The sequence below is a fragment of the Salmo salar genome, unplaced genomic scaffold (genome assembly GCF_965601325.2).
Source record: "Salmo salar unplaced genomic scaffold, fSalSal1 ptg000587l, whole genome shotgun sequence".
NCBI classification, from domain to species: domain Eukaryota; kingdom Metazoa; phylum Chordata; class Actinopteri; order Salmoniformes; family Salmonidae; genus Salmo; species Salmo salar.
Genome location: NW_027675427.1, coordinates 1,347,013 through 1,360,937, shown reverse-complemented (window position 1 = coordinate 1,360,937; position 13,925 = coordinate 1,347,013). Strand labels below are relative to the sequence as shown.

The 13,925-nt window shown below is 37.9% G+C and overlaps 1 protein-coding gene across 1 annotated transcript; it reads left to right on the top strand.

The window, feature by feature from the left end:
• Positions 1-338: 338 nt before the first annotated feature.
• On the top strand, positions 339-13,370 carry LOC145876393 (uncharacterized). Its single transcript, XM_082972173.1, has 2 exons — positions 339-348; positions 12,391-13,370. The coding sequence occupies exons 1-2, from the start codon at positions 339-341 to the stop codon at positions 13,281-13,283; spliced, it is 903 nt and encodes a 300-aa protein (XP_082828299.1). The 3' UTR covers positions 13,284-13,370.
• Positions 13,371-13,925: the final 555 nt, after the last annotated feature.

Sequence of the window (13,925 nt, the reverse complement as noted above, 5' to 3'; positions counted from 1 at the left end):
TTTTAGCCCAAAACCTGGTTACCTCTCTGCTAGGAGGCTGAAACTTGGCCATAAGTGGATCTTCCAGCAAGACACATCAACATCCAAGAAGAAATGGTTAATTGAGCACAAAATCAACATTTTCAATGGCCATCTCAGTCTTCGGACTTGAACTCCATTGAAAACCTGTGGTTTGAATTGAACAGGGCAGTCCATAAGCGCAGACAAAATAAATCAAAGACCTGGAGAGATTCTGTATGGAGGAAGGGTCTAAGATCCCACCCAATGTGTACTCTAATCTCATAAAACATTTCAGTGTCGTTTTCCTCCCAAGGGGAGGGTGCTGGAGTATTGAAAACATGGGTGGCAGTAATTCAGACCCTTACCTTTTGAGAATAACATGTTCAACTAAATCTCTTTCTCTGAGCAATTGTTTCAGCATACAATAATATAATTCACCCTTTTTTTTACATAGAAGTATTTGAATTCTTTATTTTATAGAGTTGTTTTTGCTCATCTTTATCAAGGGTGTCAACAATTTTGTCCCCCACAGTACCTCCATACTGCTGCTACATGGTGTAACAATACATCATGCAGATGTATATAATGAACAGACTAGGTCTATACTGCTCCTACATGGTGTAACAATACATCATGTAGATGTATATAATGAACAGACTAGGTCTATACTGCTCCTACATGGTGTAACAATACAGTGCATTCGGAAAGTATTCAGACCCCTTCACTTTTTCCACATTTTGTTACATTACAGCCTTATTCTAAAATAATTAACGCTACCGTTCAAAAGGTTGGAGTCACTTAGAAATGTTCTTGTTTTTGAAAGAAAAACACTTTTTTTGTCCATTAAAATAACATCAAATTGATCTGAAATACAGTGTAGACATTGTTAATGTTGTAAATGACTATTGTAGCTGGAAACAGCTGATTGTTTATGGAATATCTACATAGGCGTACAGAGGCCCATTATCAGCAACCATCACTCCTGTGTTCCAATGGCACGTTGTGTTAGCTAATCCAAGTTTATCATTTTAAAAGGCTAATTGATCATTAGAAAACCCTTTTGCAATTATGTTAGCACAGCTGAAAACTGTTGTGCTGATTTAACAAAGCTTTTGTAAACAATGTTGTTGCATAACAATCAGGCAGTAGAACAACAATAATCATCACCCTCTTGACCAATCTTCCCTCCCCTTAACATTGGGTTGATTCAGACCCTGTCAGTGTACCAGGTGGACATTGGGTTTGATTCAGACCCTGTCAGTGTACCAGGTGGACATTGGGTTGATTCAGACCCTGCCAGTGTACCAGGTGGACATTGGGTTTGATTCAGACCCTGTCAGTGTACCAGGTGGACATTGGGTTTGATTCAGACCCTGCCAGTGTACCAGGTGGACATTGGGTTGATTCAGACCCTGTCAGTGTACCAGGTGGACATTGGGTTTAATTCAGACCCTGTCAGTGTACCAGGTGGACATTGGGTTTGATTCAGAGCCTGCCAGTGTACCAGGTGGACATTGGGTTTGATTCAGACCCTGCCAGTGTACCAGGTGGACATTGGGTTGATTCAGACCCTGCCAGTGTACCAGGTGGACATTGGGTTTGATTCAGACCCTGCTAGTGTACCAGGTGGACATTGGGTTTGATTCAGACCCTGCCAGCATGGCCAGAAATGTTTTCCAAGGTCAGTAACTTATAACCACAGAACCACCCCAGACCTTTCATGCCTGACTAAAAACACCAAAGTATTAGATTTACTGCCATGGTCTAGTATGTCACTGCATCAGACACCATTCACAATGCTGGCTGATGTACGAGTAAAACATGACATATTATTTCCTAACCATTCACAATGCTGGCTGAGGTACGAGTAAAACATGACATATTATTTCCTAACCATTCACAATGCTGGCTGAGGTACGAGTAAAACATGACATATTATTTCCTAACCATTCACAATGCTGGCTGAGGTACGAGTAAAACATGACATATTATTTCCTAACCATTCACAATGCTGGCTGAGGTACGAGTAAAACATGACATATTATTTCCTAACCATTCACAATGCTGGCTGAGGTACTAGTAAAACATGACATATTATTTCCTAACCATTCACAATGCTGGCTGAGGTACTAGTAAAACATGACATATTATTTCCTAACCATTCACAATGCTGGCTGAGGTACTAGTAAAACATGACATATTATTTCCTAACCATTCACAGTGCTGGCTGAGGTACTAGTAAAACATGACATATTATTTCCTAACCATTCACAATGCTGGCTGAGGTACGAGTAAAACATGACATATTATTTCCTAACCATTCACAATGCTGGCTGAGGTACTAGTAAAACATGACATATTATTTCCTAACCATTCACAATGCTGGCTGAGGTACTAGTAAAACATGACATATTATTTCCTAACCATTCACAATGCTGGCTGAAGTACGAGTAAAACATGACATATTATTTCCTAACCATTCACAATGCTGGCTGAGGTACGAGTAAAACATGACATATTATTTCCTAATTGTAAAAAAAATCCCCACTCCTTAATCAACTAGTCTCTCTCTGTTTAACCAGAATAACATGAGTTGTGTCCTTCAAACTGTTAGTCCATAATCATATTCAGCTACTTAGATGTCATGTATTGTCATGTTCTCTATAATGAAACATCACCACTGTAGATGTCATGTATTGTCATGTTATGTTCTCTATAATGACACATCACCACTGTAGATGTCATGTATTGTTATGTCATGTTCTCTATAATGAAACATCACCACTGTAGATGTCATGTATTGTTATGTTCTCTATAATGAAACATCACCACTGTAGATGTCATGTATTGTCATGTTATGTTCTCTATAATGAAACATCACCACTGTAGATGTCATGTATTGTTATGTTATGTTCTCTATAATGAAACATCACCACTGTAGATGTCATGTATTGTTATGTTATGTTCTCTATAATGAAACATCACCACTGTAGATGTCATGTATTGTCATGTTATGTTCTCTATAATGAAACATCACCACTGTAGATGTCATGTATTGTTATGTTCTCTATAATGAAACATCACCACTGTAGATGTCATGTATTGTTATGTTCTCTATAATGAAACATCACCACTGTAGATGTCATGTATTGTTATGTTATGTTCTCTATAATGAAACATCACCACTGTAGATGTCATGTATTGTCATGTTCTCTATAATGAAACATCACCACTGTAGATGTCATGTATTGTTATGTTATGTTCTCTATAATGACACATCACCACTGTAGATGTCATGTATTGTTATGTTATGTTCTCTATAATGAAACATCACCACTGTAGATGTCATGTATTGTCATGTTCTCTATAATGAAACATCACCACTGTAGATGTCATGTATTGTTATGTTCTCTATAATGAAACATCACCACTGTAGATGTCATGTATTGTTATGTTCTCTATAATGAAACATCACCACTGTAGATGTCATGTATTGTTATGTTATGTTCTCTATAATGAAACATCACCACTGTAGATGTCATGTATTGTCATGTTCTCTATAATGAAACATCACCACTGTAGATGTCATGTATTGTTATGTTATGTTCTCTATAATGACACATCACCACTGTAGATGTCATGTATTGTCATGTTATGTTCTCTATAATGAAACATCACCACTGTAGATGTCATGTATTGTCATGTTATGTTCTCTATAATGAAACATCACCACTGTAGATGTCATGTATTGTTATGTCATGTTCTCTATAATGAAACATCACCACTGTAGATGTCATGTATTGTTATGTCATGTTCTCTATAATGAAACATCACCACTGTAGATGTCATGTATTGTCATGTCATGTTCTCTATAATGAAACATCACCACTGTAGATGTCATGTATTGTTATGTCATGTTCTCTATAATGAAACATCACCACTGTAGATGTCATGTATTGTTATGTCATGTTCTCTATAATGAAACATCACCACTGTAGATGTCATGTATTGTCATGTCATGTTCTCTATAATGAAACATCACCACTGTAGATGTCATGTATTGTTATGTCATGTTCTCTATAATGAAACATCACCACTGTAGATGTCATGTATTGTTATGTCATGTTCTCTATAATGAAACATCACCACTGTAGATGTCATGTATTGTTATGTTCTCTATAATGAAACATCACCACTGTAGATGTCATGTATTGTCATGTTCTCTATAATGAAACATCACCACTGTAGATGTCATGTATTGTCATGTTCTCTATAATGAAACATCACCACTGTAGATGTCATGTATTGTTATGTTATGTTCTCTATAATGAAACATCACCACTGTAGATGTCATGTATTGTCATGTCATGTTCTCTATAATGAAACATCACCACTGTAGATGTCATGTATTGTTATGTTCTCTATAATGAAACATCACCACTGTAGATGTCATGTATTGTTATGTTCTCTATAATGAAACATCACCACTGTAGATGTCATGTATTGTTATGTTATGTTCTCTATAATGAAACATCACCACTGTAGATGTCATGTATTGTTATGTTATGTTCTCTATAATGAAACATCACCACTGTAGATGTCATGTATTGTGATGTTCTCTATAATGAAACATCACCACTGTAGATGTCATGTATTGTTATGTCATGTTCTCTATAATGAAACATCACCACTGTAGATGTCATGTATTGTCATGTTCTCTATAATGAAACATCACCACTGTAGATGTCATGTATTGTCATGTCATGTTCTCTATAATGAAACATCACCACTGTAGATGTCATGTATTGTCATGTCATGTTCTCTATAATGAAACATCACCACTGTAGATGTCATGTATTGTTATGTTCTCTATAATGACACATCACCACTGTAGATGTCATGTATTGTCATGTTCTCTATAATGAAACATCACCACTGTAGATGTCATGTATTGTCATGTTCTCTATAATGAAACATCACCACTGTAGATGTCATGTATTGTCATGTTATGTTCTCTATAATGAAACATCACCACTGTAGATGTCATGTATTGTCATGTTATGTTCTCTATAATGAAACATCACCACTGTAGATGTCATGTATTGTTATGTTCTCTATAATGAAACATCACCACTGTAGATGTCATGTATTGTTATGTTCTCTATAATGACACATCACCACTGTAGATGTCATGTATTGTCATGTTATGTTCTCTATAATGAAACATCACCACTGTAGATGTCATGTATTGTTATGTTATGTTCTCTATAATGAAACATCACCACTGTAGATGTCATGTATTGTCATGTCATGTTCTCTATAATGAAACATCACCACTGTAGATGTCATGTATTGTCATGTTATGTTCTCTATAATGAAACATCACCACTGTAGATGTCATGTATTGTCATGTTATGTTCTCTATAATGAAACATCACCACTGTAGATGTCATGTATTGTCATGTTCTCTATAATGAAACATCACCACTGTAGATGTCATGTATTGTTATGTTATGTTCTCTATAATGAAACATCACCACTGTAGATGTCATGTATTGTCATGTTCTCTATAATGAAACATCACCACTGTAGATGTCATGTATTGTCATGTTATGTTCTCTATAATGAAACATCACCACTGTAGATGTCATGTATTGTCATGTCATGTTCTCTATAATGAAACATCACCACTGTAGATGTCATGTATTGTTATGTTCTCTATAATGAAACATCACCACTGTAGATGTCATGTATTGTTATGTCATGTTCTCTATAATGAAACATCACCACTGTAGATGTCATGTATTGTTATGTTATGTTCTCTATAATGAAACATCACCACTGTAGATGTCATGTATTGTTATGTCATGTTCTCTATAATGAAACATCACCACTGTAGATGTCATGTATTGTCATGTTATGTTCTCTATAATGACACATCACCACTGTAGATGTCATGTATTGTTATGTTCTCTATAATGAAACATCACCACTGTAGATGTCATGTATTGTCATGTCATGTTCTCTATAATGAAACATCACCACTGTAGATGTCATGTATTGTCATGTTATGTTCTCTATAATGAAACATCACCACTGTAGATGTCATGTATTGTCATGTCATGTTCTCTATAATGAAACATCACCACTGTAGATGTCATGTATTGTTATGTTCTCTATAATGAAACATCACCACTGTAGATGTCATGTATTGTTATGTTCTCTATAATGAAACATAACCACTGTAGATGTCATGTATTGTTATGTTATGTTCTCTATAATGAAACATCACCACTGTAGATGTCATGTATTGTCATGTTCTCTATAATGAAACATCACCAAGTGAAATAAAGTTGATCAGATATTCTTAATAGACATTAAATAAAAAATGGTTGTTCAGAAATCATTAATTATCATGTTGCTCTGATGAAATGAACTAAATATTTCACAATCATTACCACTGCTGATATTCACAGAGAATAATTACAAGGATCATATTTCACAATCATTCCCACTGCTGATATTCACAGAGAATAATTACAAGGATCATATTTCACAATCATTACCACTGCTGATATTCACAGAGAATAATTACAAGGATCATATTTCACAATCATTACCACTGCTGATATTCACAGAGAATAGTTACAAGGATCATATTTCTCAGTTGCATTGACCTGCAGACATCAGACACCACCTCTCCCTTATGCACATGTGACTGAAATGGAACCAATCACAAAAATCCCTGACACAGCTTTGATGGCCCAATAAAAACGAAACTGCACGTTTCTGCCAGCCAATGGGATAATTCCAGTGCAGTACATGTGTAGAGGGGTAATTCCAATTCAGGAAGTTCCTACCGTTTAACTTTTTGTCTGAACATTATAATATACATTTTACTCAACTATGTTACCCACTCCAGTCAGCAGATGGCGGTGTGGGAATTTAAGGTAATGCTGTTGTTGTGACGTAAAATCTAGTGGACGGAACGCTTCTTTCAACAGCAACAACAGTTAGTCAGCCACCTCAGTAGCTTGCTAGACAAAATAGCCAAACCAATAAAGCTCTTTAGATGCTTTCGTGTATATTAGCCACTGTGTTTTAAACCCACTTCTGTCGTCTAGTTAGTTATCCGATTTAATTTCATATTTACGGTGTTGTTGTTATTATTCAGCTAGCGGGCTGGTTAAGTTAGCATTAGCCTAGCTAGCTAACATCTCCGACCATGCGTTCACTAAGCTACTCTCCTGCTAAAGAAGAGGTCTGTTGGACGGAGAAAGAAGCTCTCGTCAAAGAGGAGGAGGAAGAGGAGGCTGTTTCAATGCAAAAACAAGTAGAGGGTGAGGCTGTTACCGTGAAAGAAGAAGAGAAAGACGTTTCAGTAAAAGAAGAGGAAGATGCGTTCAGAGTGAAAGAGGAGGAGGATGTTACTGTAAAAGAAGAGGAGGAAGATGCAGTTTATGGAGTGGAAGAGGAGGGGGAGATGACTGTCACATCGAAAAAGGAAGAAGAGGAGGAAACTGTATATCTGGGCCCGGTTTCCCAAAGGCATGTTAAGGCATCCAATGGTTTTAACAATGAACGGGCCCTGATAAACACTAGTAAGTACTGTCTTAAATACAGAGTCACAAACTCTGCAGTTGTTGAACTGATGTGTGGTGTTAAAGGGGAAATCTGCAATTGCTACATCCATATTGTGACTTTATAATTATTAATTTATAGCCATTGATTCTTGAAGAATATAACACATGCCTCATGAGCTTAGTTCAACTGTTGTACCCCATCAGAACCCCCAAAGAAACTTTTTTTACTCCAATGTTTAGAAACAATGTAAATCAACACTGTATAGCCTCAACATGGTTAAAACTATAATGTTGATATCATGGATGGTCAGTCCTTGCATCCATAGGTCAGTCTATGAATTTGAAAGTAGTTACATTTCTCCAGACACATCATCATCTTATTACCAAAACAGTGGTGGAATGACAGATTTGTTATTGTATGAACTGCAGATTGGTTGATTGATTGTGTGGCTTTTTTAAAGGGGCAACCTAGTTTTAAAACAGAAACAAAATGGCTGCCCAGAGGCTTGGTTTGGTGAACAGCTGAGGGATGGGGGAAGGAGAAATGTAACCACTCTCAAATTCATAGGGACCTCGTCAAGAAGTTCAGATAATCATGGCGTAACAGTTATAAGGTGTTGGCTTGACAGTCACTGGACCCAGGTTTGAGTTCAGCTCAGGACTACCCCCTGAATTCACTACACTATGAATACAAGGACTGGCCATCCATGATTTCATAATGATAGTTTAACCAGGTTTCTAGGCTATATAGTATATTCTAGAATTCATCCATGATGTTATAATGATAGTTTACCCTGTTTGGGATAGGGGGCAGTATTTTCACGTCCGGATAAAAAACGTACCCGATTTAATCTGGTTACTACTCCTGCCCAGAAATTAGAATATGCATATAATTAGTAGATTTGGATAGAAAACACTCTAAAGTTTCTAAAACTGTTTGAATGGTGTCTGTGAGTATAACAGAACTCATATGGCAGGCAAAAACCTGAGAAGATTCCATACAGGAACGCCCTGTCTGATAATTTGTTGTCCTTCTGCATCTCTATCGACATTACAGCATCTGTGCTGTAACGTGACACTTTCTAAGGCTTCCATTTGCTCTCTAAAGCCACCAGAAAGTGGAATGGGGTGTCTGCTGTCTCTGGGCAAAGTACAGCAGCTCTGTTTGTGATCAGTCAGCCTGGGGACAGTGAGACTGAGATGCGCGTTCACGAGAATTCAATTTTTTTTTCTTTCAGCCTTTGAATGAATACAACGTTGCCCGGTTGTAATATTATCGCTATTTTACGAGAAAAGTAGCATAAAAATTGATTTTAAACAGCGTTTGATATGTCACAAAAACCAAAACCACAGCTAAATGCAGCACTAACCTTTGATGATCTTCATCAGATGACACTCCTAGGACATTATGTTATACAATACATGCATGTTTTGTTCAATCAAGTTCATATTTATATCAAAAACCAGCTTTTTACATTAGCATGTAAAAAGCCCATAGAGGGCTTTTTAACCTCTCTAGGCTAGGCGGGACGAATTCGTCCCACCTACGTAACAGCCACTGGCAGCCTGTGGCGCGATTTTCAAAACGTTAAAAATCCTATTACTTCAATTTCTCAAACATATGACTATTTTACAGCTATTTAAAGACAAGACTCTCGTTAATCTAACCACACTGTCCGATTTCAAAAAGGCTTTACAACGAAAGCAAAACATTAGATTATGTCAGCAGAGTACCAAGCCAGAAATAATCAGACACCCATTTTTCAAGCCAGCATATAATTTCACCAAAACCCAGAAGACAGCTAAATGCAGCACTCACCTTTGATGATCTTCATCAGATGACAACCCTAGGACATTATGTTATACAATACATGCATGTTTTGTTCAATCAAGTTCATATTTATATCAAAAACCAGCTTTTACATTAGCATGTGACTTTCAGAATTAGCATACCCCCCGAAAACTTCCGGGGAATTCGCTAACATTTTACTAAATTACTCACGATAAACGTTCACAAAAAGCATAACAATTATTTTAAGAATTATAGATACAGACCTCCTCTATGCACTCGATATGTCCGATTTTAAAATAGCTTTTTGGTGAAAGCACATTTTGCAATATTCTAAGTACATAGCCCAGGCATCACGGGCTCGCTATTTAGACACCCGGCAAGTTTAGCACTCACCATAATCATATTTACTATTATAAAAGTTTGATTACCTTTTGTTGTCTTCGTCAGAATGCACACCCAGGACTGCTACTTCAATAACAAATGTTGGTTTGGTCCAAAATAATCCATCGTTATATCCGAATAGCGGCGTTTTGTTCGTGCGTTCCAGACACTATCCGAAATAGTAAAGAAGTGTCGCGCGCATGGCGCAATTCGTGACAATAAAATTCTAAATATTCCATTACTGTACTTCGAAGCATGTCAACCGCTGTTTAAAATCAATTTTTACGACATTTTTCTCGTAGAAAAGCGATAATATTCCGACAGGGAATCTCCTTTTCGGCAAACAGAGGAAAAAATCACAAAGGCGGGGGCGGTCGGGTCACGCGCATAAGCCCAGAGTCCCTTGATCGGCCACTTGAGAAAGGCGATAATGTGTTTCAGCCTGGGGCTGGAATGACGACATTCTGTTTTTTCCCGGGCTCTGAGCGCCTATGGACGACGTGGGAAGTGTCACGTTAGAGCAGAGATCCTTAGTAAATGATAGAGATGGAAAAGAAGTTCAAGAAATGGTCAGACAGGCCACTTCCTGTAAAGGAATCTCTCAGGTTTTGACCTGCCATTTGAGTTCTGTTATACTCACAGACACCATTCAAACAGTTTTAGAAAATGTAGGGTGTTTTCTATCCATATGTAATAAGTATATGCATACTCTAGTTACTGGGTAGGAGTGGTAACCAGATTAAATCGGGTATGTTTTTTATCCAGCCGTGTCAATACTGCCCCCTAGCCCTAACAGGTTAACTTCGGCGATGTCATTTTCAAAATAGCCTCCAACACTCTACTCAGCAAACTGGATGCAGTCTATCACAGTGCCATCCGTTTTGTCACCAATGCCCCATATACCACCCACCACTGCGACCTGTACGCTCTCGTCGGCTGGCCCTCGCTACATATTCGTCGCCAAACCCACTGGCTCCAGGTCATCTATAAGTCTTTGCTATGTAAAGCTCCGCCTTAACTCAGCTCACTGGTCACCATAGCAACACCCACCCATAGCACGCGCTCCAGCAGGTATATCTCACTGGTCATCCCCAAAGCCAACACCTACTTTGGCCGCATTTCCTTCCAGTTCTCTGCTGCCAATGACTGGAACGAATTGCAAAAATCGCTTAACTTGGAGACTTATATCTCCCTCACTAACTTTAAGCATCAGCTATCTGAGCAGCTTACCGATCGCTGCAGCTGTACACAGCCCATCTGTAAATAGCCCATCCAACTGCCTACCTCATCCCCATGTTTTTATTTATATTTTTTTGCTCTTTTGCACACCAGTATTTCTACTTGCACATCATCATCTGCACATCTATCTCTCCAGTGTTAATTTGCTAAATTGTAATTACTTCACTACTATGGTCTATTTATTGCCTTGCCTCCGTACTCCATTTGCACACACTGTATATAGATTTTTCTATTGTGTTATTGACTGTACGTTTGTTTATTCCATGTGTAACTCTGTGTTGTTTGTGTCGCACTGCTTTGCCTTATCTTCACCAGGTCACAGTTGTAAATGAGAACTTGTTCTCAACTGGCCTACCTGGTTAAATAAAGGTGAAATACATTTTTTTTTTAAATCTTAGCTTTATTGACAACACTCAAATGGATACTGTCATTAACGCAGTTCTTCAATAATTACACATAATTCTTAATACTGTAGATGTTTAGTTACAGTCACATGATCAACTATCAGAAGATCCAGGAAATACTTTTCTGAATGACAGTCACATGACAAACATCACGACATGCAACAACAACCAAAGTGCTTCTTCATTCATTACTCTGGTAAAGACAGTTATGCCGTGCTCCACGTTGGATCCAACATCCCTAACAAATTGATGTTTATAATGTGTTACTGTCTGCTTGATTAACTGTAGGGTCTCGTTAGTCCGTTTGGAAACGGAGATACTTAGCTCATAATGTGTAGAGAACTGTTCCTTGATGGATAGGCTATTGTTCAACACACAGAGCTATTTTCCTATATTTGTTGTTAGGTGAAGTTATGGGTCCTACAGTAGGTCTATGTTGTTGTTAGGTGAAGTTATGGGCCAATTTGGCAAACAGTGTACAAACCCTCATTGTCAGGCTGATGTTAAAGCCAAAGAGCATTTTACTGGTTGAAGTGTTTTTTTAAGTACAAAGCGGTTGATTTGCGATGATGACACAAACATATTAAGCAGGAGATTCAAGCGAGCCTGACAATTATAATCCAAAGTAGTGTGAAATGAACTCATAAGCAACCTGGTAATGGAGGTTACTCCCCTGAGCAAACATCTTTTCTCACCAGCAAACATAGAAAAGGGCCTCCAATCTTAGATGTTACTACTAATGTGAAAACAAGACAAAATATGACTATTGTTGCTCATTTTAAGACAAATGTCAAGTAATCATTACATTCATTACAGATGTCAATTGTTGTTCAACATCATGGCTACGCTGTTGGCATGACCTTTTACAGTGGATTTCTGCTGTTGTGGGCCTTTAACCATCTGTATGACTTTGTCATTCACACAGGAGAGAGACGTGACTATCGTGGATCCTCTGGGGAGCCTCAACAACCTCATGATGCTGATGAGGCAGAGAAGAGTCTCTCCAGATCAGAACTCCTCAAGAAACACCAGCAGAGACCCACAGGGAAGATAATTCACCTCTCTGACTGTGGGAAGAGATTCACCTCATCAGCAGGCATTAAAATTCATCGGAGAAGCCACACAGTAGAGAAAGCTTATTGCTCTACTCAATGTGGGAAGAGTTTTGATACATCTAGCCATCTTATTGTACACCAAAGAACACACACAGGAGAGAAATCTTATAGCTGTGATGAATGTGGGAAGAGTTTTACTCGTTCAACCAGCCTGAAATTACACCAGAGAACACACACAGGAGAGAAATCTTTTAGCTGTGATGAATGTGGGAAGAGTTTTACTCGTTCAACCAGCCTGATATCACACCAGAGAATACACACAGGAGAGAAACCGTATATCTGTGATGAGTGTGGGAAGAGTTTTACTTGCTTGCGCAATCTGACTCTTCACCAGAGAACACACACAGGAGAGAAACCCTATAGCTGTACTCGATGTGGGAAGTTTTTTTTTAAATCTAACCATCTGACGATACACCAAAGAAGACACACAGGAGAGAAACCCTATAGCTGTACTCAATGTGGGAAGAGTTTTGTTCAATCTGGCAAACTGAAGATACACCAAAGAACACACACGGGAGAAAAACCTTATAGCTGTGGTCAATGTGGGAAGAGGTTTGCTGCATCTAGCACTCTGACTCAACACCAGAGAACACACACAGGAGAGAAACCTTATAGCTGTGATCAATGTGGGAAGAGTTTTACTACATCTAGCACTCTGACTCTACACCAGAGAACACACACAGGAGAGAAACCTTATAGCTGTGATCAATGTAACAAGAGATACTCTGATAAAAGACATCTGATCAAACATCAGAAAATTCATGAATGAGTTGTTTCATGATATCAATGAATTAATGTCACAATGTAGAATGTTTTAACATTGTAGAAGGAGTATTTTAATGATGTCACAATGTAGAACCCTAAACGTTTGTCCCCTGTTCTATTGATTTCAACATGATATGGATATTAGCCTCAGGGGGAAAATCCAGGCTCTGAAATGGAAGAGTTACTATTTATGTGATTTAATAAAAAGTGACTAACACAAAAAGAGCTGTTACAATTACCATGTTGGTGACCCACTGGAATCAAAATGCAACACTTCAAAATGTAGCTAGCTGTTTTCTACAAATTGTCCTCTAACCAGGGATGTACACATTACTCCCATATTCCATGTGGATTTTGAGCTGTTAGTTTAACAGGACGTGCAACCTCATCTCCCTCCTCTCACACAATTGATTTTAGCATGATATCGATGAGTGATGACATAAATGTTGTGTTCCTTTGTTTAGCGACCCCTAAATTTAAATGTATCACTCCAAAATGTAGCTGACTGTCTTCTGCAGGTTGTCCTCTAACCAGTGAGGTAAAATATATCTCCCATTTCCATGTGTTTTTTAGTTGTGTTAGTTTCAACATCACGTACAACCTGATTTCCCCCCTAATCGATATCAGTGATTTATTGCTGCTTGTG